General features: G+C 41.4%; 2 protein-coding genes across 2 annotated transcripts; one reads left to right on the top strand and one right to left on the bottom strand.

Annotated features, from left to right (window-relative positions):
* The first annotated feature begins 1,617 nt into the window (after positions 1–1,617).
* On the top strand, positions 1,618–6,108 carry NUDT15 (nudix hydrolase 15). The gene is made up of 3 exons (XM_059839032.1): positions 1,618–2,261; positions 2,398–2,588; positions 3,119–6,108. The coding sequence occupies exons 1-3, from the start codon at positions 2,107–2,109 to the stop codon at positions 3,262–3,264; spliced, it is 492 nt and encodes a 163-aa protein (XP_059695015.1). The 5' UTR covers positions 1,618–2,106; the 3' UTR covers positions 3,265–6,108.
* Positions 6,109–7,027: 919 nt separating this feature from the next.
* MED4 (mediator complex subunit 4) lies at positions 7,028–14,219 on the bottom strand. The gene is made up of 7 exons (XM_059839031.1): positions 14,070–14,219; positions 11,843–11,909; positions 11,328–11,498; positions 10,896–10,953; positions 9,898–9,984; positions 8,943–9,074; positions 7,028–7,791 (listed from the first exon to the last, which is right to left on the bottom strand). Exons 1-7 carry the CDS (start codon positions 14,186–14,188, stop codon positions 7,619–7,621), a joined length of 807 nt encoding a protein of 268 aa, XP_059695014.1. The 5' UTR covers positions 14,189–14,219; the 3' UTR covers positions 7,028–7,618.
* Between the last annotated feature and the right edge of the window lie 13,583 nt (positions 14,220–27,802).

Here is a 27,802-nt window from a genome sequence, read left to right as displayed (position 1 = left end):
CACAGATGTAAGGTGAAAAAAATTAAAACAAGTCTAAACATCTGTATACAACAAGATTTCAAACCTTAACATAAACTTCGGCATTTTAAAGTTTTGTAAAAAGGTAATACTTCACATCTTTGTTGTGATCAAGACGATGGTAGAGAGGAAGGGAAAGTCCTAGCATACTGACAAATAAAAATATAGTGTTTGTAAAAACTTACTTTTTATACTTTACATAATCATCTTCATATAACATTTTCACTTAATTGTATCCTGCTAATATAGTAAATAAGCATAATGACCATATGGACTTTTTTTTTTGCATTTAAAAATAAATCAGTAGAATGACAATGGGTCACCCTCGAGACTTGCTACTAAATGCTGTTTGGTAAAAGGTACAGGAAAATGATGTACATAGAATGTTTTCACTGTTCAGGTAAAAAAATTTGTGGTGTTTTAATGTATTGGACCAAAATGAGCTTCGTGGGTGAGGAGGAATCTTTGATATGGCTTTTGTAAGATCTTTGTCTTAAAATGTAAATACAGAAGTGATATAACTGATATGTCTGGTGTTTCATCTGGAGATTAGGGTACTCCTAATGGATATCCTCATGGATTAGGATACTTAGGATACTCAGCTGTACTGGGGAGACAGATACAAATGAATGAGCTTGGTTTACAATAAGTCTTGTTAGCTTGGCAATTTGCCCAAAATTATTTTTTATTATTGCTATTATTTAGCAATGTCAGTAATTCAGGGTCACCAATTATCACCGAAGAGGTATTGGGGAGAGACAAAGGTGATACAGAGACTCATCAGAAAGCATGAAAAGGCACTTTATTATTAGAAATCCACAGTTCTTATAGAAACAGTGGTGGACCTAAGACCTGATTGGCCTTTAGGAATCTTCTCCCACCTACTGGTCAAGAAGGGACAACTCCTTGTAAACATCTTTGACGAACAGAGATTGCCTGCCAGGTGCAGAGATTGAGATAATAATTGATTTAATTCTTTCTCTAAGCTTTCTCACAGCTGCTCACAGCTTCCCAAGAAAATCCTGGGAGAGCTATATCTATCTCTGTTCAGAGGATATGTGATTACTAAAGGGCATGGGCTGACATCACAGTTAAGCAGCTGGGCCAAATGCTGCCAAAGGGCAGCCTTGCTTCTAGCACACCCAGCCATTCGCTCCTGACATGCCCTTCATGCCAACACTGGGACACATCTGATGCTGCACTGAGCCACTTTGGGCAGTTAAACCCCAGAAAACTGATCCCAGAAAATGTGATTAAGCTTCAGCCAGTTTGGCCCTGTGACTTTCATATGTAAATAAAAACATCTGTACATAGATATTTTAAAGCCTTACCAAAAAAAATCCCCAAAACCAAACAAACAAAAACCCAAAACCAATTTGAAAGGTCTGCAAATAAAAAAACTTCTCTCTGTTGTGATCAATAGGCTGAAAAAGGGGAAAATCTGACAAACTTTACTGTTGTTTATAAAGAAAATGAAAGCTTGTATCTTGTATTCTACATATCTCTGTAATTTTTAAAAATGTGAGAATGAAGGTAAGTATTTGCCAGCAGAAACTTTTATTTCTTTTTTATCAGTCAGGAACTGTTATTCTGTCTGTGGAGCTCTATTCAGTTAAGTTTGTAGCTTCCTTTTTAAATAATTCCAACGTGACACTTCAGAGTCAGACTCTTCACAGACCAGAAACAGTGGGCTAACCAAAGAAGGGCCACTTTTTAAATTCTGAACAAGCCTGCAATAGAGACCGACTGGCTCCCTGACCTTCAAAAACCGAGTCGTATCTTGCTTGTTTTCATCTGCCTCTCGCTTGCTCAAACGCCTCTTCTATTCCCGGTGACCTCACAAGTCCCTGCGCGTTGAGAGGCAAGGACACCAGGCAAACAGCAGGACAGGGCACCTCTCTGTCTCCAGCCTGCCTTGGAACCTCGCCACCTTCCTCACCGGCGACGTCACCACCGCGCGCATCTCGCGCGCTCCGGACACACCCCCGGCCAAGGCCTGCCAAAACCCAGGATCCCGAACCCCCATTGGCGGATCCGCCCCCGCCTGCCCGCGGCGGGACGGAGCCTCGCCGAGGGCCCGGGGCTGCCATGGGCGAGGAGGCGGCTCAGCCCCGGCGGCCCGGGGTCGGCGTGGGGGTGGTGGTCACCAGCACCGCGCACCCCGGCTGCGTCCTCCTGGGCAAGCGGAAAGGCGCGCTGGGCGCCGGCACCTACCAGCTCCCCGGAGGCCACCTGGAGTTCGGGTAGGAGCCCCGCGCCCTCCCTCCCTCCCTCCCTCCCCACCCTGCCCTCCTCTTGCCCCACCGTGCCCTGAGGCGGCCGTGCCGTGCCGTGCCGTGCCGTGCCGTGCCTTGCCTTCCCTTGCCTGCCCGCCCGCAGGGAGAGCCTGGCGGAGTGCGCGGCGCGGGAGACGCTGGAGGAGGCGGCGCTGCCGCTGCGCCACGTGCGCTTCGCGTCGGCCGTGAACGCGGTGTGCGCGTCCCAGCGCTACCACTATGTCACCGTGCTCATGAAGGGCGAGGCCGAGCCGGGTGCCGAGCCGCGCAACCAGGAGCCCGACAAGAACGAGGGTGAGTAATCATCTAGCTCCAAGCGCCGTGCCGCGGGCAGGGACACCTCCCACTAGGTCAGGTGGCTCCGAGATTCATCCAGCCTGGCCTTGAACACTCCCAGGGATGCGGCATCCACAGCTTCTCTGGGAAACAAAAAAAGCTGCTCAGGCAAAATGACTCTATATGCAACAGAGAACCTGACTTTGTATTGGTAGTTTCTGTATGATCCATCTAAACTTGTAGAGGAAGAATTGTTGTATCACGGAAACAAAGAATATCCTGAGTTGGAAGGGACCCCCAGGCATCATTAAATCTCATTCCTGGCCCTGCACAGGGCAACCTCAGCAATCCCACCTTGTGCCCGAGTTGTCCAAAGACCCCTTGAGCTTGTCAGGCTGCACTATGGAGCCTATTCCAGTGGCCCACCACGTTTTCCTAACATTCTGCCTAAACCTCTCCTGCCACAGCTTCATGCTGTTTCCTTGGGTCCTGTCTTACTTAACTCTATACTTTGATTTTTTCTTTTTTTTTTTTTTTTTTTTCTACAGGCTGGGAATGGGTCAAATGGGATGAATTTCCTCCAGCAGATCAGCTGTTCTGGGCCTTACGCTGTTTAAGAGAGCAAGGTTACAATCCCTTTACAGAAGAGCTCGATCATCTAAAGGGGTACACGGGAAGTCACCAATTAGAGTAAAAACAAATTGTATATTATGAAGGACAGACCTACTTTTTTGGTGTAGAAGAAAAAAGATATGCTCAACCTGCCCATGTGAAAATACTATCTTTCCCAAAGAAGAACATGCCAACTGTTTTAGTACTTTTCCCATATTTCACATGACAGTTGTCTCTCATTCCAGACCCATTTCTAGGTTTAGTAGTTAATAATTAACTTTTTCTTTTACAGAAAACAGTGATTTATCTAGTTAGTCTTTATATTGATGACCAGCCATTTGGAAATCAGCACTAGCCAGGGAAGCTTACTCACTTCAAAACAGTTGCAGCAAAACTTACTAATTTAAACCTGCTTTCCTGTAATTATTGGACCAATTTTAAAACTTAGCCTTGTCTCTTAGCTTCAGTTAGGAAGCTACCGTCATGAACAAAAGTTGCATTTAATAGACAATGCCTTTTTTCCCTACAGACAGCAGTATACCCTTGAAAATCAAGAGTCTTATAAATACTCTTGAAAAGATTGTCATGACTTATTGGAGGGAATGAAAATTCCCTGACCTTCCTTGCCAGTTGTTTTCATAAGAGTTCTGTTTCGAGCCTCTGTTACATTGAGTTTATCTGCAGAAATGTCTCAGATCTCTGCAACTGATCTGAATTTGTTACTGAACTCTTAGAATGGAGAGGTGCCTACTCTACTAGGCTGACACGAATCTCATTTCTAAGTGTAGCTCCATGGCAAAAATCATACTTAGTGGCTAAAAAGAGTTGTCAGTATTAAACTGCACACATGGGTGTAGCTCTGTATGGCTGACTATTAAGATTTGGTAAAATTGTGAATTTTCAGTTTGACTTATTAAATAACTAAGTTGTTAGTGAATGAAATTACAGTACCCAACAGTACATATAAATCCAAGGAGTTCATAGTTTTAATTTTTCTAGAATCTGTAACTAATTTTGATTCTTTTCCAGCTGTTGTCACTAAGACATCAGTGATTAATTTTAAGATACAACTTTTAAATAAATCACTAGCTGGCTCTTTTTTTTTCTTGCCAGGGTTGTTTTATAGCACATCTCTGGTCTGTTTCCTTTAGATATACTCATTGTACAAAAATGTAAGATATCTTTAATTTCTTTTGAATAAAATACAGGCACAATACTGAGAAATTAAAATTGCCTGAAATTATTTATTGACTTCTCAGTTCTTAAAAGAAATCAGCTTGAGGGATGTAAAGCTCTTTCTTACTTTGAACATATTTTTTTTTAAATGGAGATGGCTCTTCTTGCTGAGAAACAGACAGAGTGATGAGGCATAAGGATGCTACTGCCCCTGGCAATCCTCCTGCTTAGAGTTTGAAGTATTAATTATGTGCAACTTCCCTTAGGACAGACACACCCGTTCTCTGAAGTGAAGAAAGAAATAACGTTACACAGCAGTCTTGAAACGGGAAATTTCACCAAAAATTCCTTTGCTACTGTAACTTTGTAAAAAGCTTAGTTTTCTATTAAAAAGTGGAGATTTGGTTCCTGCCAGCAACCTTATCTACACTGAAAATTATTCCATTCAGCTGTCAACAAAGAAGCTGTGGGAAGAGTTGACAGATGTCCTGCCCATCTGTCACAAAGAATAATGAAGAAAAAAATTAAATTATTTAGTACAATTTTAAATTTTAGAAAACATTTAGGTCCTGATGAGAAAACGGGGACCAGTGTAAAATGGTCAATCATGCAATATTTTCTTGGCATATTTTGTTAGTGGTTATATACATTCTATTTCTTGTAAATACACAAGTAGACACTGAAATGAGGACAGAAACAGTATCTCCATATGTCAGCATTTCTATATCTTTTTAAAATGGACAGATTAAAAGACTACAGTGCATTACTGCAACCAGCTGTCAACAATCCCCAACTTAAATAACTTTGTTTGTATGTATCACACATTTATATTTCCCACCCCTGCAGAAAATGTGGTTCTCAGTCGATTTTAGCTGCCAAGACTCAGTCCTTTCAACTAAGTCTTTACTTTGATTTTTGGTACTTTTGCTAAATAGGAAAATCTATTATGTACATATCTAAGCCACTGAATAACAGAACACTCAGTTACTATATCATGGTTCACTAAACTGTTTGTAACTGACAGAATTCACCTAAAATGGTATTATAGTTAGCCAGCACTGAGAAACATACTCCTGAACTGTATACAGTTTGGAGCACTGATGCAAGGAATCTGATTAGGATGCATCTAATACCCTGAGTTTGATTTTATGCTAAGTGAACAGTGGGCAGAGCTGTTGCCTTACCTATTTATGAGATGTAATACATTGGTTTCACTTAATCCCCTAACAGAGTAACTAACAAGCCAGAAAAAGAAGTGGTCATTGCTTCAGTTCCCTCTTATGTCTGGAAACAATCACCCACCACCAGAATATTTCAGTTGGTGAATTACATAGATACAGCCATAGAAGAGTTTTGGGTAGACTGTAACACTACACTTCCCATGAGTTTTAATTACGTATTTTTGTATTCTGTTTCAAGAATGTCCTTGTAAGGTAGAAGATAAAAGAGGATGGTGAACTGTGTCAGTGGTGTGTTAAGAGAGTGGCATTTAGAAAGAAAATACCAATCCCATTATACAAAGCGTTAAGAAACTCCATTTTGTAATGTTGTGTATGATTCTGATCACACATGTTTTAAGACAAAAACTAATGTGAGCTAGAAAAGGGGTGGGCAAGGTTAACTAGACTGACTGAGACAGGGCACATGTATTTGGATTAATGTAAATTAAAAAGGAAAGACATTGGACATAAGCACTCAAGAGGAAAACATGATACTGAATAAAGATTACAATATGCATGTATATGAATAACTTTATGTGAAAGTGGTAAGTTTAATAACTGAAAATACTTCAAAAAGGAACAGCTGAGACAAAACCAAATTCCCCATTTCTCTGAAAACAAAACCCACTGCCCCATATTATGTGATTGAATGTGACTGTTCTTTCTACATCCTTGTGGGATTTGTGCAGGTTGATCACAGGTGGCAACATTACTGGCAGCAATGTTTGAAAGATTACTTGAGCAAAGGAGGAATTACCTGATTCATTAGATACTTCCTGTGAGGAATCTACAAAATGGGAAGAGAATTGTGATCTATGCTGCAAGAAGCTGTGCTGCAGGACAGAAACCTTTAACTGCCAGGAGCAACAGTTCACATGCGTTTTGAAATTCTATCAGAGGGTTACATAAGAGAAAAGCAGCTGTCATAAAATGACTCCTTAAGCAAAACAGAACTAGGAAAGGAAAGCCAAGGAAGTGCCTTTGGAAAGACAAAATAACATCGCAGCTGATGCAGGAAATATAGTTGCGAAAGTAAACAAATTAGCAGGTTCAAAGAACTGAAGAAATTATAGATGACAAGAACAAAAAAATCCTTGAGCACTTTGATCTGAAAGGAGCTAAACCTGCAGCATGCCCCAAAGTCTGTCACCTCCAGGGTCCCAGGACACTTAACCAAGTATTTGGGGCAGCCTTGTGGGTGGACACTCCCTGGTTCAGGGTCTGCCCAGCTTTGTGTGTACCTGGAAGGGCTCACCTGAAAAGGAAGGACAGGCTTTCCACTTCTGACTCCTCAGCTGCTTCTAATGCTGACTGGGCATTTTGCATAAGGGAAAATGGAGTACAAACTTCTGAAACTCAATCAGAATTCAACCACATACTGGGATAAAATGTGCTGAGTATTGAAGTTACATGTCAACTCATCTAAGATTCAAGTTTGGAAAACTGAAGTTAGATCAAAGCTGAGTTTATTTATGACAAATCATTCGTTATATATTACAATAATTACAAACTCTTTTATTACACTTATTGCCAATTTTTTTGTCCTTGATACACAGATGATCAAGAACACATATTTAGGCAGTAACAAAAAAAAAGATACATTACAAACTTCATGTTTCATTTCTGTGGCATAGAAAAGGCATCAAAAGAGTAAAGTTACTAACAAACATACAAGGGGATTCCCCTTACACATTTTTTCCCAGGAACTTATGCTGTCTAATGTATAGTAAATACATATATATAAATATATATTTACACATCTCTTGTAAACATACATTTACACAATCACTGAAAATCTGACATCTCTCCCCCAGCAGACAGCTCCCAGACATTTCTCCCAGCTCCCAGAACATCCAACAGGAAAAAAAGAAGTCTGTAGTCCATGGTTTTAAATTAGCCACACTATTTCTGAGCCAGCTGTTATCTTCTCACTACATAGGGCTGCTGGTGTAACAAAAGGATGTTGCAGTTTGTGACAAACAGCATCTAACCTACCCTCACCACAGGAAAGGTCTACTAGGGATACTGTCCCCCTTGTACCTAGTCTGAGTCACTGCTGCTGCTTGAGGAGTCTGTTGACATAACTTCCACATCATCTTCATTCTCTTTATTGTGTCCTGGAGGCTCCAGCATGAAGTCATTACTATGATTAGGAGGTAGCATGTTCATTGACATATCACTTGACTGCCAAGGATACTGAGGAGCAAGCACATCTGGAAAAAAAGAGGCATCATCAGGAAAACTTTCAGTTTTGTATAGTGACAAATACAACATGACAGCTCAACCAGAACTTCAATTTAAAATCAAAACAAATCTTGAAATCCTTTCTAAATTTTGGACAGATTAAACCTCCAGTAACAGCTGGAAAACATCTCATGATGGAGCAATTCTATAATTGTAAAAGTCTGCTCTGCCAGAGAGGCCCATTTATGTAGGTGGCTCTTGATAACTCATATAACTCAATACAGAGCTTTTCATCTTCAAAGCACAGTTTGAACTGATTTAGCATTCACAACTACTGTGAGTAATGAAAATTATCACAGTCTGTCAGTATGCAAAAATAGATTAAAATATTAGATTAAAAAAAATTCAGGCAGACCATAAAAATTCAAAGAAAAAGGCTTTATCCAAATATGCCTGAAAAGCAGCTCAGAATGGAAGCTAGTGTTTTACATTGTGTGGCCATGCTTCAATGCTAGAACCAGTCTGCTATTAAACCAGGCTGAATGTGTGTGCTAAGCAGCCTCGAAGTTTGGAGGCTACTGAGCAGTCCAGAAACTGGTCTGCACATTCACTAAGGACTCAGTAACTGGACATCTCTGCAGGAGTCTCCAAAAGGACTAGATCCCATAATTAGCATTCTCAGGACATGCCTCCACACACCAACAGATTCAGCATCCCTAGGCAAAATGGTCAGGCAGCTTTAACTTTATTGTAAATCAATGTTTCCCTCTTACCTTGACAGTCTAGTTGTGTGAGTGTTTAACTTGACAGAGGAGCCCAAGACTCAATTAAGAATTTTCCTGGAGGAGTTTAAATCCCACATTTTCCAGCTTCTCAAGGAAAATTCCTAAAATTCCTGAAAATTCCTTTCAGTTCTTATAGAGACAGCACTCAAAAGTAAATGGATCAAGTCTGCATCCTCTAAGGCAAAGGAGCAAGCCAGAACGGGCTCTACTAAAACATACACAAAAAATATGCAACTTCTAATTACCTTTCTTTACTAGGTATTCACTGCTAGGGAACAACATCAACCACCATTTTCATTGCTTTACCTCTGATTTGCCTTTGCTAAAGGAAATGTATAACTGCTGTGACTCTATAAACAATAAAGAAAAACACAACAAAACTGAGTTTCACTTACCTGGCAGTCTGCCTGCTGCAAGTGCATCCCCTGGTAAGTGTCCATTGACTCCATTGGTGGGTGGGTTGTTCATCTGACCCAAGAGACCACTTCTCATTTCCAGATCTGTAGGATATGGCCTACGTGGATCCCCTTTAAGAAAAAAGGAAAAAGAATGCTTTGAAATATTTAACAATTGTCTTGCAGACATTAGCTTTAGCTTCAGAGCCTAGTTTAACGACAAAAAAACCCCACACTCTGGTTGCTTGAATGAGTAATGAGCATCACACCTGTTTTATTAAAATCCAAGTCTGTCTTTCACTCAGACTTTGTTTGTTCACTCAAACTTGGCAGAAAAAGCATATTAAAAAACCCCCAAACAACCCAAAGCAACTCAAAAAAAACCAAAAAAAAACAAAAAAACCATCATCCATCATGTTTAAAAGATATTTTTGCTCACCCTGCTACTTCACAGCTAAACAGCAAGGACAGGAATTGGATCAAACACATTTTCAATTTGGACAAAGAGGGTAGTACCCAAAATTGAAACATGTAATAGCAAAAGTTCTGCTACTGGCTCCACTTTATACTAACATTCTGTGAAAGAATATTGTAAGGGGCAAGAGGAAACACAACCAAACACATAGAAAAGCCTTTCACATACTTGGCTTTGACTTATAATCAGGGTAAACATTCAGGGGAAAAAGGCAAACAAGGAAGAACAGAGGAGGCCAGTCTGTTAATGAAAGCAGAGAGTTTCATAACCTTTTGGAGATATATGTGAAGTCCACAGGATTTTGGATATCAATTTTAGATAAAACAAAATATTTAGAATTAAATATGAGATGTAACAGCTGAAAACTCTGTTATTATAATAAACCCTGGTGTTTATCGCTGTACAAAAACATTTTAAGAGCAGATATTAACCATGATTTATTATTTTAAAAAAATCTACTGTCATAAACACAACAGTTACCTGGTACCCATGTCAGAGGGGCACAAACAGCATTGCTAGCACTGATCCTATGGGCATATTTAATTATTTCTTCAGAGGAAATGGCACCTGGAAGAATGGAAAAAAATGTTGCTGCATTCTCAAGAGATTTAATTATTTCAGAATATTCGCCACCAGTATCTAAAAGACTGGAAATGTGATTTTGCCAAACTGTAAGAGCCTGGTTCAAAAGCAATGACTGTTTAGAAGATGCTCAATCTATGCAAAGAGCTTTGCAATGAACTGATTTTACACACACAAGTACAAAACACCTTCAATATCAATGGTTCTCCAACCTCATGAAAACCACAAACAATCTCTTAAACAAGTGTACTTGACAAGCACAAAAAAAATGTCTAAAACTTCAGCTCCTGCTTTACTATAGAATTTTCTGTAGCAAAGAAGTTTTATTTGGTTGTTTAGTAACTATAGACTGTACCCAGAAGACTCTTTCCAAATATGTGCTTGTATTAGATTAATAGAAACTTAATTAAATTCCTTGATTTTCTAGATGAAAGAGGCATAACAAAATGATAGAAGACACCGTAAAAAAAAACAAAAAAAAAACCAAGTGCCACAGAATGGCAGGAATTGTACAATTACAATCTAGTACCACCAGCTAGTCAGTCTTTCAAAATGCAGTGCATATACACACAAACATTCTCTTCTTTTCCTTAGCAAACCTCCTGAGGCAATCTGGTAAGGCACTCAGGTAATCAGATATACTATTATCAGTCCAAGAAGACTGCTGAGACACTTTCATATTAAAATATGTTTGCCACAAAAAAAAATAATTCAATACTGTTTTTATTCTGAGGAAATCGTTACAGTTTCATAATGAAATAGCAATTTGTTTACACACAAAGCATCTGAAATCTGTGATGGGAGAATTTAAAAAAATAAAAAAGGCCCAATTTGAGCTCACTAACAACTTTCTTTAGAATTGCATTTACAGAGTATGTACAATTATGGATACTCACCTTTTCGTGCTTTTTCAATTGATTTCAGTTTTTCCTTTGCTTGATAAACAGCTGTTGCCTAGTTGTAAAAAATAAAAACCCACAAAGGAAACCAAACCTTCAATGCATCTTTAATTTACAAACGTATACATAAAGTCAGCTTTGTGAATAAACCCTTCAATTAAATTGCATTTTAGAAGAGAAACTTCTGTGAACATTTTCAAAATACACTGAAATAAAGTAGATTTAGAAGCAAATTACCATTATAAAAAAAGACAACTTAATACCATGCTAACTAAATAGTGTTTGACTACTGAGAAAAAACCCAAACCACTAAGCTCTTATGAAGTTTTAAATATTTAAATCTTCTCAAACTAACACAACACCACTTTGCCCAGAACCACCTCTTCTACAAGGAGATGCTCAAAAGCAAACACATCATTATGAACTTACCAGTATGTGCTCTGCTTCTTTAAGCTGTTTCTGCAGCTGCTGAATATCATTATCCCGCTTTTCTACTACCTTTTCTAAAAGCTGCATTTCATGATGGATTTTTCCCTGATCAACTGCCAACTTCATTAGCTCTTGAAACTCTCCATCTCTCTGAATCAGCAGTTCCAGGATCTATTGAACAACAGTTTTGTAGAACTTTTAATTTGGCTAGAGCAACAACACACCCCCAGTCATGCTACAAAGAAGAGCAAATGGCATCCATAGGAATATTTTTGTTTGAATGAAAAATGAAACAAAATTTCTTCCTGTTTGCAGACACAGCCTATGAAGCACATGAATAAAAAACAGGAGAACCAATAATGCCTTTGTAGCAGGGCCAAAGCCCCATCATGGCCATTAACTCGAATATAGGCATGGACAAAGGGAGAAAATAAGAACAAACAAAAGAATGGAAAAAAGTTAGAAGTAAAGCATTATGCTTACCCAAAGAAACACAATTCAGAAAGTCAGCTTACCTGGCTCTCCTCTCCTGGTTGTGGAAGCTTTTGGTTTCTTGAAATTGCCAAAATTTCAATTAGTTCCCTGAAAGGAGAACTCAGTTTGAATAATTTTCGAGGGCATTCTCACATCAAGTCATCCCAAAATTACCCAGAGTATGGGTATCATTATGAAAGTATTCATGGGCCTGAGTATTTTATATTTTATAGTACAGTGTGGACAGGGATTTTTCAACCAAGAAAGCACACTTTCTTCTTTGTTATTTGAGCTCATGAAGCCCCCATGTATTTGAGCTCAAGAAATGTGCTAAGTTCCTGTTAAACCATAAAAGATATAAACAGAAGCTGAGAGAAGAAACGGCATAATGAAGTGCACTCAGATCCTTCTTCTACTACCTTTGTTTGTTGCAAGAGGGTCTTCACTGTTTTACTCTCTACTTTTCTCCATTTCCCCCCCAATATACTTGTAATTTAGAGCAACTAAGTCTACACTTTCAAATACTAACAGAGTCTGTTATGGAACTACTTTTACAACAAGTATTTCCACGATGGTATATTAGCTGTGCATCAAGCACACACACAAAAAAAAAAAGAACCCTGGTAATATTCTGGTGCTAGAAGTGCTTCTCAAACAGACTTCTTGATCACTCTTCCAGATATCCAGATACTCTGCCACTGTTCTGAAAAATGACCAAGAACCTCTGGGTACCATGATGTAAAAAGGCATTTTCTGTAAATTCAGCAAAGTTATTTGGCTTCTAAGGCTCTGAATGGCACTTCAACCCTAAGCATGAGTAACTGTCTATCTGGAGACACTGCCTTTGGAAGTCCTGATTATTTGCTTGGTCCAGTGTAAGCAGCTCAGTGGGGTGTGTGAGTAATATAGCAGTGGAGCCAGAAATGTCTCAAAAAAACCCAGTAAAGCTCTGATCTTGGTCTATATCTCTTGGTCACTCCTGAACACTACTATGATTATAAACAACTAGAGAATAAGGAAACTTGTCACTGCTACTAAAGCTTTATTCCATCTGACCAACACTGAGCAGTAGCAAATCCATTTTAAGTAAGTCAGGTACCACCATCAAGAGTGATGTCACAGGGTGCTGTAATTCTGCCCTGTGTTACCCACATAATGCACAGATGTAGATTCAAAACTACAGAAAGGCTACAGATTGGACATGTGGCTTAATTTCTGCCCCTACCACCAAACCAGTACTGTGACAGAGAAAGGCCTACCCCCAGGGTGCTGCAACACTTTGCCGATCAATAGGAACATTCTCTAAATGCTGCTGAGCATTGCTGTGGCTTCACTGTGGTAGAGCACTAGCTCCAGCGTTCCAAAAAAATTAGTAATCTAGATAAGGAACAAGTTTGTTTTCATTTTTCCATAAACACATGCTCTCCAGCAACCCCTATGTCACAATAAAATCTGTGACTGAGGATAAAGCTTAACCAGACACAAGGAGAGCAACTCACCAATAACTTATCCTCCTCTTGGTAATCATTGAGCGAGCGAGCCACATGGATAGCACAGGTTATTCCCTCTGAAAATGCTTTCCTAAGCTCCTGCTCTCTCTGAGGTGTGGTAAATAATTAGGAACTCTCTGAACTTCACTGCCAGCTGTGCCTCCACAACATGGTTGACATCTTGGACGGGGATTACCAGCCAGGACTCAAGACCCTGGATTAAGTATCTGAGCATTTCTATCACTCTGATGAGGAGCTCTGCAGCCTACTTGGAATGAATGTAGCACTAATACAGGCAGTGACCAGAATAGCTGATGTCATGCAACACCAGCTACATATTTCTGACTTAAGCAAATTTTTTAGTGACTAATAAAATGCCAAAAATCGGCGTGTAAGTGTGCACTTCACAGAAAACGCAGGTGTCAACCAAGTGACAAAGGCAAGTGGGAGAAAAAGGAAGCTGCTCCTTCTCTCTGCAAACCGCCGATGCTTTCCCACTGGGACGAGCGCCGGGAAGCGTTGCGCAGGGCCGGGCCGAATCCCGGCGCAGCACCAGCCCCTCACCCGTAGAGCCGGCCTGCGGACGGCCAGAGAGCAGGAAAACGCGAACCCAAGCGGGTCGGGCCAGCGCTCCAGCCGCGCCGGGCCCCTCCCATCCACCCTCAGGGGCTGCCGCTCCGCCCGCCGCCGGCTCCGCGCACGCACCGCGCCGGGAGCCCTCACCCCGCCCCCGGTGCCCCGCCGCCAGCCGGGGCCGACGGGGGGCCGAGCGCGATACCTGGCCAAGAGCTCGAGATCCTCCAGCGCCGCCAGGAGCCGGTCCCGGGTGCTGCTCCGCTCCCCGCCTCCCCCGCCCGCCGCTGCTCCTGCCCCGGCTGCTGCCACCGCCGCCGCCATCGCGATCCGGGCGCGGACCCGAGCGGGAACCGCCCCCGGCCGGCGCGGGCAGGCGCGCGGCAGCGCCCCCGGCGGCGGAGGGACGGGCTGCAGCCGCGAGGCGGCGCGCGCATGCGCGGGGCGGAGGGGCGGATCCCTTCCCGCGGGGGCGGGAATGCGGCGGGGAGCGGCGGGGCTCGTCCCAGGGGACGGGGATGTGAGGGAAAAGGAAAGGAGGGCGCTTGTGCCTCGTCGAGGCCTGATGCGCATCTGTCACCGCCCTGTCTTGAGGCCGGGTCGCTGCGCGAGGATCTGCGCTTGTTGCTCTTTGAATCACAGGATCATTTAGGTTGGAAAAGACCTCTGAGATCATGGAGTCTGTACAGTGTCATGTCAGCTAGACCGCGACGCTAAGGGCCACGTCCAGTCTCTCCTTAAGCATCTCTAGGGATGGTGACACCTCCAATGTTTAGCCACCCTTTCTGTGAGGAAAATCTTCCTAATGTTCAACTTAAACCTTGCCTGGTGCAGCTGAAGACTGTGACCTCTTGTCCTATTGGTAGTCATCAATGAAAAGAAGTCAGCCATTCCAACTGGAATGCATTTGTGGAGTCCCCGGGTCCCCACAAAGTGCCTCCAGATGACAGTGATTTATGCTAAAGGCACAGAAAACAGACTGCAGGTGAAGTGTGTAACTGAATTACATCTTCGGGGGTTCAGTTTTTCAGAGTCTTGGTGTCCAAAAATCCCTCAGGTGCCTTTAATCAGATGGAGGATGAAATCCCAGAATCACAGAAAGGGTCAGGTTGGGACCACAGGGGGTCATCTGGTCCAACCTCCCTGCTCTAGCAGGGTTGTCCTAGAGCATGCTGCACAGGATTGCATCCAGAGGGTTCTTGATATCTCCAGTGAGGAAGACTCCACAACCTCTCTAGGCAATCTGTTGTAGCACATGGTCCCCCACACAGTAAAGTTCTTCCTCATGTTCAGGTGGAGCTTCCTGTGTATCAGTTTCTGCCCATCGCCTCTTGTCCTATTGCTTGACACCACTGAGAAGCACCAGGCTCTGTCCTGACACGTCTCCTCTAGACATTTATATATCTGGTGTTTTACTGACAATCAAAGAAGGTTAAGTGCCCGATAGTGAAAGCACATCAAAAAAGCTTTAAATCAGACCAAGACCAGGGTTTTACCTGGGCTGGCTGTCCCATATATGACTGGAGGCAACACTGCCAGTTCACACCTGCGTGTCCCTGAAGGCAGCTCGGTGTCCATCACAGACCTCTACACACAATGATCAGGGCAGGTAATAGGCACAAATCCTGCCCCAGCCCTGCCAGCAATTGAGTCAGGATGAAAAAGTACTGCTGTGTTGTGGGGATTTTCTAATTATAGCTGCTCTATACGGTGAAGCGGGCTGCTCCTTCTGGGTGGAGTCACAGTGAAGCCAGTGGAATTTTTTTATATTCATGAAAGTTTCAGTAATGTGGAAAGACCCTGGGAGGGCAGGGTGGAGGAAAGATGAGGGAGTACAGAGTGAGAGCTAATCTGGGGCCAGGGTTTATTAGCCATGGCAAGCACTGCCACAGAACAACAGGGAGCCCCAGACCCCGCGTCCTTCGCTGTCAGTAGGCAGCTGCCTGTAAACAGCAATTTTCTTCTCCCCTGATTAGAGAAAGGCCTGAAAGGCCTGCATGAACAATACTACCCTACATGAACAATAACATCTCTGACTGCTCGGGCATTTACTCTGATTATCTGTTACCTTCTGCAATAAGTGTGTTCCTGAGAAATTTACATTTATTTAAAGAAGAAAAAAATAAGGCAAGAAACTCATTAGTCAGTAATTCTTTGGATTGTGATTCAAGTAAGCAATTCAACATTATGAGACTTGTGATAAAGCAATGAGATTTGGCAACTCTGAGAAAAAATCTTTGCCAACAGGAGTTATTTAAAATTCCTTTGCAATGCCCAACAACCCTCAACATTCTGATTGTAAATCATTTGGGAATTCTGTTTAAACTGCATAGCAGATAAAATCTCATCAAATAGTTCTGCCTTTTAAATAACTTTTGCTTGCTTTTTTTTCCCTCCTCTATTTCCTTGCTTTTGTTCAGGGAAAGATGTAATCAGTGATGGTATCTGCTTGTGCATCCAGTTCACTGATTTGTTAGTGTCTGTATGGGTGCATAAATAGAAAGAAATAGTGACATCAAAAACAAAGCAGTCCTTCCACTAAATCATTTTCTTCCTCATACTCATTTTGACATCTGAATTATTTTGACTTGTACTACTTGTGCTGTATTTCAGGGCAATAATTCTGGTTTCACTTGAGCTAAAAGCTTGCAGCATTAACAGGACACCCAAAGTTGACAGGTATGAGTATCTGTTATAGGTGATTTCTGTAGCCTGATCTTTCATTCTCCTTGTGCCTGGGAGCTTGTTCCCTCCCTTCCTCTTCACAGCAGTACTACTCCCAGGCCAAATACCACCCATCTTTCCCTGGAGCAGCCACCCTTCTCTCCCTACTCAAATTTCTGTCCCTCTTCCAGGCAACATGGACAACTGTCTGCTTTGTGCTGCCCAGTGCTTTCCTTGTCCTTGCCCTGGCGATCCAGCCATGGCTGGGGAGTGCAGTGGAATAGGCAGAGACTTAAATGTGCTCATGCCTCTGTGTGGGAGGACAGGGTGACACCAGAGGTGACACCAGAGGTATCAGGGAATGCCTGCCTGTGCCAAGACACAGAAAGTCATGCAGACCATGTCAGAGGGGTCATCTCCTTCAGGACAAAGGGAAAGGCTGGGTGAAATGGGCTCATGCCCCAAACAAGTCCCATGGGCTGATTACTTTAAGACTGAGTGAATAATTTGCTGAATTATTCTGTTCTGAAACATTTGCCTGTGAAAACAACAGAGCCTCTGGTCCTCCAGTGTTGGTTCCTCTGTTACCTCAGTTCTTCAGTGCTTTTCGCCTACTTTCCCCTGGCTAAACTTTGTTCATAGTTGTGTTGGTTTTGAGCCAGACCTGCTTCTTTAAAGATCACGCCCCTCCTGAATAACTAAGCTTTGTTCCCAAATTTCTCCAGTAGTCTGAGAACATTTTATTTTCTGTGGCCATACATGGATCTTTGCATAGTGAGTTTATTAGACATTTCTGAGCTCTTTCATTTCAGATTATCGTTCAATGGTATACTGGAATTATTGTTAAGAACCTGCTTGCATAAGCAAAAATAGCTTATTTTATCTTTTTCAGTTGAGTCTTTTCTGTTCTAGAATGGGCCTTGAAGTGATGATCTGCAGAGCAAACTGATTCCTCTAGACAGGTCTAGGAGCAGCTGATCTGATCTAGTAGTTCACCAAGGGCAAGAAGCTGAGAGGTTGCTAACTTCTCATGTCCCAACTGCAGATTTTCACCCACCCTTAGCTCCTCCTTGGTGTTTGCCATATGGTCCATGAACCACTTCAACTCAATAACCAGACTGAAGAATATTTAATTTGGGAGAGGGTGTTCATTTCCTTCTGTGTTAGAGAGTGAACTCTAACCTCATCATATGGAACCAAGCCTTCAGAGCATGGCTTTAGTTACAACTCATTTCAAGGGACTGTGGGCTACTGCTGAAAAGTAAAGTCTTCCTCTTCTCTTATTCATAATTCAGTGCAACTCAGACCTAGGATTCCTCTAGTGCAAAGCCTTTTATTCCAACATAATACTGTGATTCCTTAACTTCAGGTATTCCTACCTTTTTTTTTTTTTTTCATGAACTAGAGGATCACTTTAGAACAAGGAGGCTGAGCTGTAGAGAATCTCACCTAAGAAGCCCAAAGCAGGTCTGTGCTTCAGTTAAAATCTGTGTTTTTTCTGGGCTACAGTGGTTTTTTCAGCTGTCTTCTAATTTATACATTCCAGACACTAGAAATCAAGTGTTCAGTTGGCAACAGCTGGGTTTACCACACCTTAAAATAATAAGAAAAAATATACTGACTAAGAAAATACATAACTCCTGATGGCTCTCAGGACCATGTGTAATAAAGCATTGCAATCACTACAAATAAAAGGGCAGGAGGAGAAGCAAGAAGAGCAAGAAAGAAAAAGGACAGAACAAATACTCATTTCCACTTCCCTTAAATAATGTAAAAATAAAATCCTTTCTGCCAAATATCAACTAAAATAGAAATCAGACATCTTGAGCACTGTTTGGAAGGATTTCACAGCTGTACTTTGGTCTGGTAAGATGAGAATAATTGTCCCTCATTTATCAAGATGTCTTTACACCATTAATATTTTGAAATGTGTCTGATAAGTCATCCATTTCTTATTTCCATTTAAAAAGAAATCTATGTTTTCCTACTTGCTTATGTTGGATAGCAATTTTAGACCAATGAGATACGACAGGAAATGAAAAAGGTGGCTTTGCCTAACTGATGTAATTTTAGAATAGGATTATAGATGAGATAAAAATAGATAATACTATGAGCTTATTTTTTGGGGGGAAGGAGTGTGAAACACTAGTACATATGACCAAAACCAGAGTTTGATATGCCATTCCAGACTGTTTCAGCACAGAATTAGCTCTGCTTTGAGCTATATTAAACTTGAGTTACACTGATTTCTTTTGGTGTAAATTTGGGCACAGAGCCCTCAAGACAGGAAGTCACCCAGGCAGAAAGCAGTCCTTGCTTTTAGTCTGCTGAAGGGCTTGTGGGGACCAGTGCTGCCTATGAAGTAGGAGGTGTTGAGTGGGAAAGAGAACCAAAATTGGCCCTGGATAGTGAGGGGAGGGAGAGAAAGAAAGAAAAGAAAGAAAAGAAAGAAAAGAAAGAAAAGAAAGAAAGAAAAAGAAAGAAAGAAAGAAAGAAAGAAAGAAAGAAAGAAAGAAAGAAAGAAAGAAAGAAAGAAAGAAAGAAAGAAAGAAAGAAAGAAAGAAAGAAAGAAAGAAAGAAAGAAAGAAAGAAAGAAAGAAAGAAAGAAAAAGAAAGAAAGAGTCCTTTGAAAAGGAAAAGCTTGTTTGACAGTTTGGCCACTAGGGATATTTACAGTCCTGTCAAGTCTTCCCAGGAATAAAGGAAAATTTTGAGGCAATTAAATATGAGATTTTTTCCTCACCAAGCTAAAAGTTAATGCTGACTACTTCATGAAATAAAACATCCAATTAGAGATAATGAGACTCCTGGGGTAACCCCCCAGCACATAGTAATTTTGAGCCTTCATTAAGTTAAACTTGTTTATTTGGAAAAAAAAAATCTCATTTTCCGGGTGGTTCCTGCTGTAAACTGTTTACAAAAAACTACTGGGACACCCACACTAGCTTCTGTAGAAGCCAGGCTGAAATTTAGAGTTGTTTACTTCCCCTCACAAAAAATCCAAGGGCAATGATGACAGCTGCAGTCCCTGCTCTCCCACATGCTGAATTCCAGCTAGGCTGATAGGAGTTGTAATTTACTTAGAATGAATCTCTTCCCACATCTCCCTCATCATTTTATTGTGCCCCATTGCCTGCTAAAGATAAAGCTGTCATCTCTTCACATTTAGACTAGGTCACCTGTCTTTTAACTGGGTGAGTTCATCTTCTAATCTCCAAGATGCTCCTCAGATTTTCACCTGCTTAATGCAACTTCCAGACAGGTTTTCAAATACCTGCAGCTGACATCAGCTTCTGTCCTGAGATTCAGAAAGAGCAGAACACCCGCCAGAAATAGAGGTACCTGGCTTAAATTAGTTGTGAGGACTGAGTTCTAGGATGAAGATAAAATGGAAGATTTATTTAGAAACCTACATGAGCAAAAAATAAAAATAGTGATTTCTCTCCTAGTAGTTGGAGATGGACAGAAGTAAAACTCCTTATGAAAGAAAAGTCTTGGGAGAACTGAGGAAAGTTTTTACTGGCAGCTGAGAAAACAGTATGATGCACTCTTCCAAAAGCAATTACAGAATTACTTATGCTCAGCAGCCAACTAAGATCCCACGGGACATTCTGAAATCTAACAAACTACTAACAGTGCTGGTTCCATGTGAATTGAGGGGAGAGTTCAGAGCTATTAAGCCTGGGAAAGAATACAATCAAGTAGTGGTCTATCCTTTTTGAAACTGGCCTCGCATGGATCTCTACTTCAGGGCTCTGCCATTTATTTGGATATTAGCATATCATGCAGAAAGAAACTCTGCTGTCATTTAAGTGCTGGCAGAGTTACTGTCTGTAGATGAGTGTCTCAAGTGTTAGTGACAGGCCAGGTGAAGAGTTGTTTCTGTAGTTTTGATCATGCACCAGCATAGGTACTAAAAGCCCATTGAAAAGACATTCCTCAGTAGTGACTCATGTGGATGCTTTCAGGTAGCCGAGGGAGCTCTTTAGAGAGCCGCCTTATCTGCTTCAAAAGGGAGGAAGCCACTCAACAGCACTGTCATTGAAGAACCAGAGACAATGTCTCAAAGGCCAGGTTGGGTGGGGCACTGAGCCACCTGATCCAGTGGAAAGTGTCCCTGCCCATGGCAGGGGGTTGGAACAGGATGGCCGCTAGGGTCCTCACCAGCCCAAACCTTTCTGATTTCTAAGGTGATTCCCATGTTAAATTCACACCAAAGTCCCCTCCAGTGGAAAATCCTAACTATAGTTCATATTATGTCTCCTTTTTATATCACCTCTCCTTTTTAGCTCAAGCTGCAACATAGTACTGACAAAAGATCATCAAAAGCCATGCAGTCTTACCATGCCAGCTTATGCTGGATAGGTGGCAGTCAATGAAAGTAATCTGACAAGAGTTCACAATTAAGATAAATTTATCCCTGATATCCAGGGTATTTTGGAAATTATTCTGGGTTTTTTACCTGTTTACTTTTAACTTCTTGTGTTAGAACCTTTTTCTTGTGCCTTGTAAAGGCACAGAACCTTGCTCAGCTCCACGCTGCCTGTCAAAATTTCATATGTTATGCAAATGACAATGCCAGCATTGGCATTGCTTCGTTAAAAGCTGCTTTGTAGGCATGAACTTGAGCACATAAGGCATATATGCTAAAAGCACATTGGAATGCAGAATATGAAAAGCAACCAGTACAATCTGTCGCATCTTTACAGACCTCAGAATGTGTCATGACAGGAGAATAATTTCCATGTTTTCATTTCTTTTACCCTCACCAAATTCCTTTCTTAATGCCTGCCTTGCCCTGCCCCCATCCCAGGAAGAGCTGTGTAGTCACTACAGTAGGAGGGAATGTGGCCAGGCTGGGATCACAAGTATTTCTTGTCCCCAGGTGCTTCATAAATGACACTTAGGTTATCTGGTAATAAAGGTGGCAATGAAAAGAATGCCATAGGAGTGAGTTATAAGCATTTGCAGGTAGTGTGGCATGGAGTTCACCTCAGGGAACCCTCTTACTCAGTCACTCGCTTCTTCCCCCACAGTATCCCTTGTGCTTCTAATTCTCACTTGTCTCTGATTTTGTTCTGGTTACTCAGGGCCTGAGTCATACACCTTGAAATAACAGTCACCCTCATTTCCAAATTCGAGGCTCAAAGACACATGAACAATTATGGTACTTCAAGAAATTAAGGTCCAATTTTGCTAAGGGTTGACCTTGTGAAATACTGGGGGTTCTTTCCCTCAGTTCAATAGCATGGCTCTCACTATGTATAACTTTGGGCTTTAGGCTTGCTGTTTGCAATTAAAAACATGTTTAAGCTTTTTGGTACATTATGGCCTGAGTATACAGAACCTGGCAGATTCCTCTGTCTTGCAGGACAGAGTACCCGAGAACACATTTGTGCTAGGAATGCTCAAACACATTTCTTCTAGATGCTGATAACTCTGCCAAGTGCTTCTGCCTTCCAAGCTGTGACATTTTGTCCTTTAAAACACAGTGTAGTTCTACTGTTCTTTGAGTATTTTCACAAGAATGGAAGTGCATTCAGCATGGATGCAGGCAGGATGTTTATAGAATTGTAGGCAGTGGTATGCCCTCTTTGGGTTGCTTCTGGTACGACCATTCCACTTGGCACTGTAGGGTGTCCTTCTGCAGTCACCCAACAGCTCCAACTCCCTACCTGGCCAGTGTAGGTGACAAGTTAGTGCTGGAGAGGGCACTGTGCTGTGCTTTTCCTCACAGCACCAGCTGCACCTTTCTGTTACGTGCCAGCAAAATCAAGCAATCTCACGGGGTAAACACCAGAACACAGGAGTGCCTCTGCAGTAGTCCCAAGTCCAAACATATATCTGGTATGTCAGGGCGAGCCTTGGGTGTGCACCGGTCTGTCCTTTTGCCTCACCCACTTCTTTGCACCTTTGATTCGTGGGAAATATACTCAGGCCAAAAGACAACCATGACACATTTCTCCAGACCCCCAAGCAAAGAACATAATGTTAGTATTCCAGACATGAATTCTGCATGTAGTTGCATGTCTTGTGTTGGTTTAGGGACCATAAGCCTTCTTTCTCTGTTAACTCACAGTACTTGTCTTTATATATTGGATAAATATATATAATACAAGTTTTTAAATGTATTTTTTCAGGAAACATATTTCATAAACAGGCTTTCTTTTTCTCTGTGAATTCTCTGTGCTATCCTATCTCTATGGATTTCTACTTCTCTCAGGCTATCAGATGCCTGCAAAATTGTCCCTTGCTTATGAGAGACCCACACAAAGCTTCTGGCTTGTGAATTCATATGTCCTATTGGTTCTGTCATCTTCCTAGACAAAAAGTTGCCTCTCTCACACCAAAACAGACAATCCAGGTACTAAAGTGCAGTCTCAAAACAAAAGACCTGCAGAGATAAAATCCTAAATCCATAATCCTCCATCCATAATCCTCCCTTCTCACCAAGCTCCTCTTCCTGACCTGAACAGAGGTGCTGAGAAAGAAAAAAGAAATGACAAATTAAATAGTGCCTACAGAACTTTAATATCCTTTTAAATAATGCTACTGAACTTTGTGAACAAGAGGAGGACTCAACACAGATTTTTAAGATTGTTTATGCAAGGAAATTACACTAGAATTCTGTTCAGACACAAGCAGTTAGAAAAAGTTTCAGAGTTTGATAAATTCTGCCATTAAAACTTAGAAATCTTAAACCTTAAATTTCTCACAGAGACTGTAGTTTTGCCCTTTTTTAACTTTGCTTTTAGTGTTTCTTTGTTGCAGTCCTTATTACAAGTGTTAGCTGTTAATCTTGTGTGCCCGATTACCTCAAGGCTTGTTTCTATGAAAAAAAAAAGCTGGAGTTTGTGTCAACATCTGAACACCAGCAGTAGGTAGGTTAGCTGGAGGAGCTGTGCAATGTCCCTAGTTTCAGTCTGACCTCTGGCAATCCTACTTCATGCTGGAACAACATCATGTGTTCCCTTCCAAACACCTGATTTTCCAGAAGTAGCAGTAAGTAGGAAGGGAATCTAACTCTCAGTCATACCCCGTTTCCTCTATCTTTTGAAGAGATGACAAGCTTCCATTAAGAGAAGAAGAATTGAAACAAGTCCTTTCCAATTTGAAATTTCACACATGTAGAAAAATATGCTAACCAAAGTTTTCTGAAAATAAAATGGAAAGTGATGCGGAAGCTGAAATAACTGCACGTGCTATATTCAAAGCCAGACTGTGAATGGATTTCTTGAAATATCAAATTTTAACTGTAGAAAAGCTGTCAGAATGCATCACAAATGAACATAGAAAGACATTACAGTCTGTAGACAGATGAATATCTGTCATGAGAAAAACAACCCAACTGGCATATAGAGAAATGCTTGAAGCTTCCTTTGTTGTGACTACAGTAAAAATACACATCCATTTTCCTAGAATAACAAAGCATTCATTCTCTCTCCTGGTTGGAGCTGTTGGGCATTTGCAGCATGTTATTAACAACTGTACAAATGCCTTGTGCTTTAAAAAATCAAAGAATTTAGTAAGTAAGGAGAATTAATACCTTGCCTATAGCCCTGCCCCTGGATAGTGTGTTTTGCTTTAAGGAGTCAGTGAATTAAAAAACTGTAATCTATGCTGAAAGCAAGGACTGGTACCAACGACCTCCATTTCTCAGGGGAGCAGCTCTATAATTAAGGTACAGAGTTTGGCTCCCTACTATTGCTTGTGCTTTTCCTGGCTTTGCGATCCTTCCTTGTTTGTTTTTTTTTGTCTAGAAGTCTCTGCTGTAGGTGGGGATGGTCATGCGCCTTAGCCTTCTGGCTCTGGCTTAAGAAGATCTTTTGGGAAGGGAACTGCAGGTTTGAGCAGTGTCCCTCTGAGGAAAACCCTCTTTTTTCTTGGACTGGGTTAGTGGGTCTGACTGAGATAGAGTTCATGTTTTCCTTAGCAGCCCTCACAGTGCTGTGCTTTGCATTGGTAGCTGGAAGGATGTTGATACCACACCAGTGTTTTGGCCACTGCTGGGCTATGCTCTCCCTCTAACATTCCTTCCCCAATCAAGGGGCTGGGAGTGGGAAAGATCCTGGGAGGGAACACAACCAGGCCAGCTGACCCAAATTGACCAAAGGGATATTCCATACCACATAGCAGCAACTCAGATAAAAAAGCTAAGGGAGAGCGGAAGACGTGGGTCCATTTGTTATTCCAGAATGTTTGCCTTCCAGAAAAACCACTATATGTGCTTAAGCAAAAACTTTCACTTGTTTGGTTTTCCTTTGCTTTAGTAAATTGCCTTATCTCAACCTATGAGATGTTTTCCATCCTTTTCTCTCATTTGTCTCACTAGGAAGGGGAGTGATAGAGCAGTTTTGCCACCCAGCCAAGATCTAAACACTACATCATTATATTTCCTTTCCTATCTATTCCTTTACCTTCATATCTTGATGTCTCATTTGATTTCCTTTCCTTTTCCTTTTTTTCATGAAAGGAAATGAAATCTTAAGGTTTCAGTGAAAAATCATGTAATGAAGTTTCTACTAATTTCAATGCACTTAATTTCTTTCAATTCCTTTTAATTAGTTTCACTTCCTTTTTTTCCATTCCTTTTCATTAGTTTAACTTTGTTTCAGAATTTTTGGTTTTTCCAATTTCATTTCATGTCATTATACTTCCTTCCTTGTCCTTCCATTACACTTCCTTTCTTGATTTCTCATTTAATTTCCTTTCATGAAATGAAGAATTTCATTTCATACAAGGAAATAAAACCTTGAAATCAGAGAAGAAAGTGAAACAAACAAACTAGAAAGAGTATATGATAAAATCAAAAGCAAGTGTAAAAAAGAAGAAATTGACTGAATACAACAGATGGGTTGGGAATGAAATGAGGGGCAGTGAAAAGGACAGAACCTTGCCAAAATTAAACACACTGAACTCTTGAAATCAGAGAACAAAGTGAAATTAAGAGACTGGAGAAGAAATGGATGAAATGAATTGCTAAAAAAAAAAAATCTGAATGGAAGTGAAAACATTTAAAGGGAAAGGGATGACCTTAACTGACCTTAACAGTGAAATGGCCCCAAACGTGCTAAATTGATCCTCATTGAAATCATGAGATTGTATTTCCCTTCATGAATGAATGAAGAATTTCATTTCATTAAGGGAAATAAAATCTTGAAATCAGAGAATGAAGTGAAATGGAAATACAGGGAACAAAATATAACGACATGAAATGAAATTGGAAAACCAGAAAATCCTGAAATTAAGTGAAACCAATGAAAAGCAATGGTAAGACAGGAAGTGCATCAAAATGAGTGAAAACTTTATGATGTGGTTTTCAATGAAATCTTGAGATGTCATTTCATGAAAGGAAGTCAAAAATCAAGGAATGAATGGAAATGAAAAGACAGGAAAGGTAATATAATGACAAGAAATTAAATTGGAAATCATGAAAATTCTGAATGGAAATGAAATCTCAAGGTTTCTTTGACAATCATTTCTTGAAGTTTCAGCTCAATTCAATTGTCTTCCTTTCTCTTAAATTCCATTTTGTTATTTTGACTTTACTTCAGAATTTTCCATGTTTGACGTTTCATTTAATGTCATTTGCATTGGTTTTGCATGGCACGGTTTTTGGTATTGAGGGGCCACATTGGTGGCTTTTGTGAGAAGTTGCTAGAAGCTCTAACCATGTCCTGCAGAGTCAATCCCTGCTGGCTCCAAAGATGGACTGGTGTTCAAATCTGGGCCAATTAGAAATGGGAGTAACACCTCTGTGATAACGTATTTAAGAAGAAATCTAAACAAAGGTGGTTGCACAGTTTTGGTTGTGACTAGAGAAGAGTGGAGTAAGAACACATGACAGGACAACTCTGCAGACTCCAATGTCAGTGAGGGAGGGGGAGGGGGTGCTCCAGGTTCCAGTCAAGATTCCCCTGCAGCCCATGGTGAGGCAGCTGTGTTCCTTAGCCCTTGGAGGATCCATGGGGGATGCAGAGATCCACCTGCAGCCTGTGGAGGAGCCCACGCTGGAGTGGGTGGATGCCTGGGAGGAGGCTGTGGTCCAGTGGGAGACCTGGTGGAGATCCCATGCTGCAGCAGCCTGTCCTTGGAGGACTGCACCCCCTGGAAGAGTGACCCATGCCATAGCAGTTTGAGGGGGACTGGTGCCTGTGGGAAGGACTCACATTGCAGCAGGTCACAGGTCACAGCTGCTCGTGAGATGGAGTCATGTCAGAGATGTTCACGGAGATCTGTCTCCTGTGGGAGGGACCCCACGATGCAGCAGGGGAACAACTCCTCTCTCTGAGCAGTGAGAGAAAAACCACAGGTGACCAAAGCCCCATTCCCTATCTCCCTTCACAGTTGGTGGGGAAGAAGGAGGGATTGGGGAAGCTAAGGTGTTTTTTAAGATCTTATTTTACCTCTCATTATCCTGCTCTGATTTTATTAGTAACAAATTTACCTTATATCTCTAAGTCAAGCCTATTTTGCCCTTGACAGTGTTTGATGAGTGACCTCTCATGGCCCTTATCTCAACTCATGAACCCTTGGTTAAATTTTCTCCTCTCTATCCAGCTGCAGAGGGCAGTAAGTGAGCAGCATCCAGCCAGCGTCAACCCACAAAAACGGGATATTTAAGCCATTGTCTATTTTTCCTTGGAGGCCACTTTTCAGAAGGACGTATTTATTTCCCAGGGCAGAGCTAGTTACCTAAAACTAGAAACAAATGAAAGGAAGGAAAGATCAAAAAATGTTCCAATCTTACACACAGAGAATTCTTAATATGAGAAGAAGAATCTCAGCTCTTAACTGCTTTGTCTTTCCCTCTGGCTGGTTTCAAAGGATGCTGCTCTCCCACATTCAGAGGTTTTGTTGGTAGACAAAGAATGCATCACTACCTAACTTCCGCAGTTCCTGGAAGGGGAGAGAGAAACCTAAATCACTCTCATGAACTAAAGTCTTTGAGATTAAATCCTCCATCTTTAGTCCCTTGAGAATCTTCCCTCTTTGTTCTTAGTGCCTAAGTTTTATAACTCACCTATCATGCACGCTAAAAAACTAACAGGCTGTTAAAAATACAAAGTAGCTTTCTTCCTTTGTTTATACCATCAGCTAAATGTTTGTACCCCATCCCTTTAATGAGATGGACTTGTACAGCGGTCTGATTCAGAAAACAGATTCCCAAGGGAAAAACTCTCAGGACAGGTTTAGATTTTAGTTAAGTCAGCTCCCTGAGCATAGTTTGTCTTCTGGTTCTACTGGCACCAATGCTATGGAAAACATAAGACC

The sequence above is a fragment of the Haemorhous mexicanus genome, chromosome 2, assembly GCF_027477595.1.
Source record: "Haemorhous mexicanus isolate bHaeMex1 chromosome 2, bHaeMex1.pri, whole genome shotgun sequence".
Classification (NCBI taxonomy): Eukaryota; Metazoa; Chordata; class Aves; order Passeriformes; family Fringillidae; genus Haemorhous; species Haemorhous mexicanus.
Note: the sequence above shows the minus strand (reverse complement) of the source record. Positions and strands in the feature narration are given on the sequence as shown.

Bases quoted from the DNA above. Each gene is read 5' to 3' on its own strand.
- MED4 (XM_059839031.1), bottom strand. From the start codon at position 14,188: ATGGCGGCGGCGGTGGCAGCAGCCGGGGCAGGAGCAGCGGCGGGCGGG. The intron at 11,499-11,842 runs GTAAGCTGACTT...GTTGTTCAATAG, and splicing joins AACCAGGAGAGGAGAGCCAG to ATCCTGGAACTGCTGATTCA. The intron at 9,985-10,895 runs GTGAGTATCCAT...CCATTCTTCCAG, and splicing joins AATTGAAAAAGCACGAAAAG to GTGCCATTTCCTCTGAAGAA.
- NUDT15 (XM_059839032.1), top strand. From the start codon at position 2,107: ATGGGCGAGGAGGCGGCTCAGCCCCGGCGGCCCGGGGTCGGCGTGGGG. The intron at 2,262-2,397 runs GTAGGAGCCCCG...GCCCGCCCGCAG, and splicing joins GGAGGCCACCTGGAGTTCGG to GGAGAGCCTGGCGGAGTGCG. The intron at 2,589-3,118 runs GTGAGTAATCAT...TTTTTTCTACAG, and splicing joins GGAGCCCGACAAGAACGAGG to GCTGGGAATGGGTCAAATGG.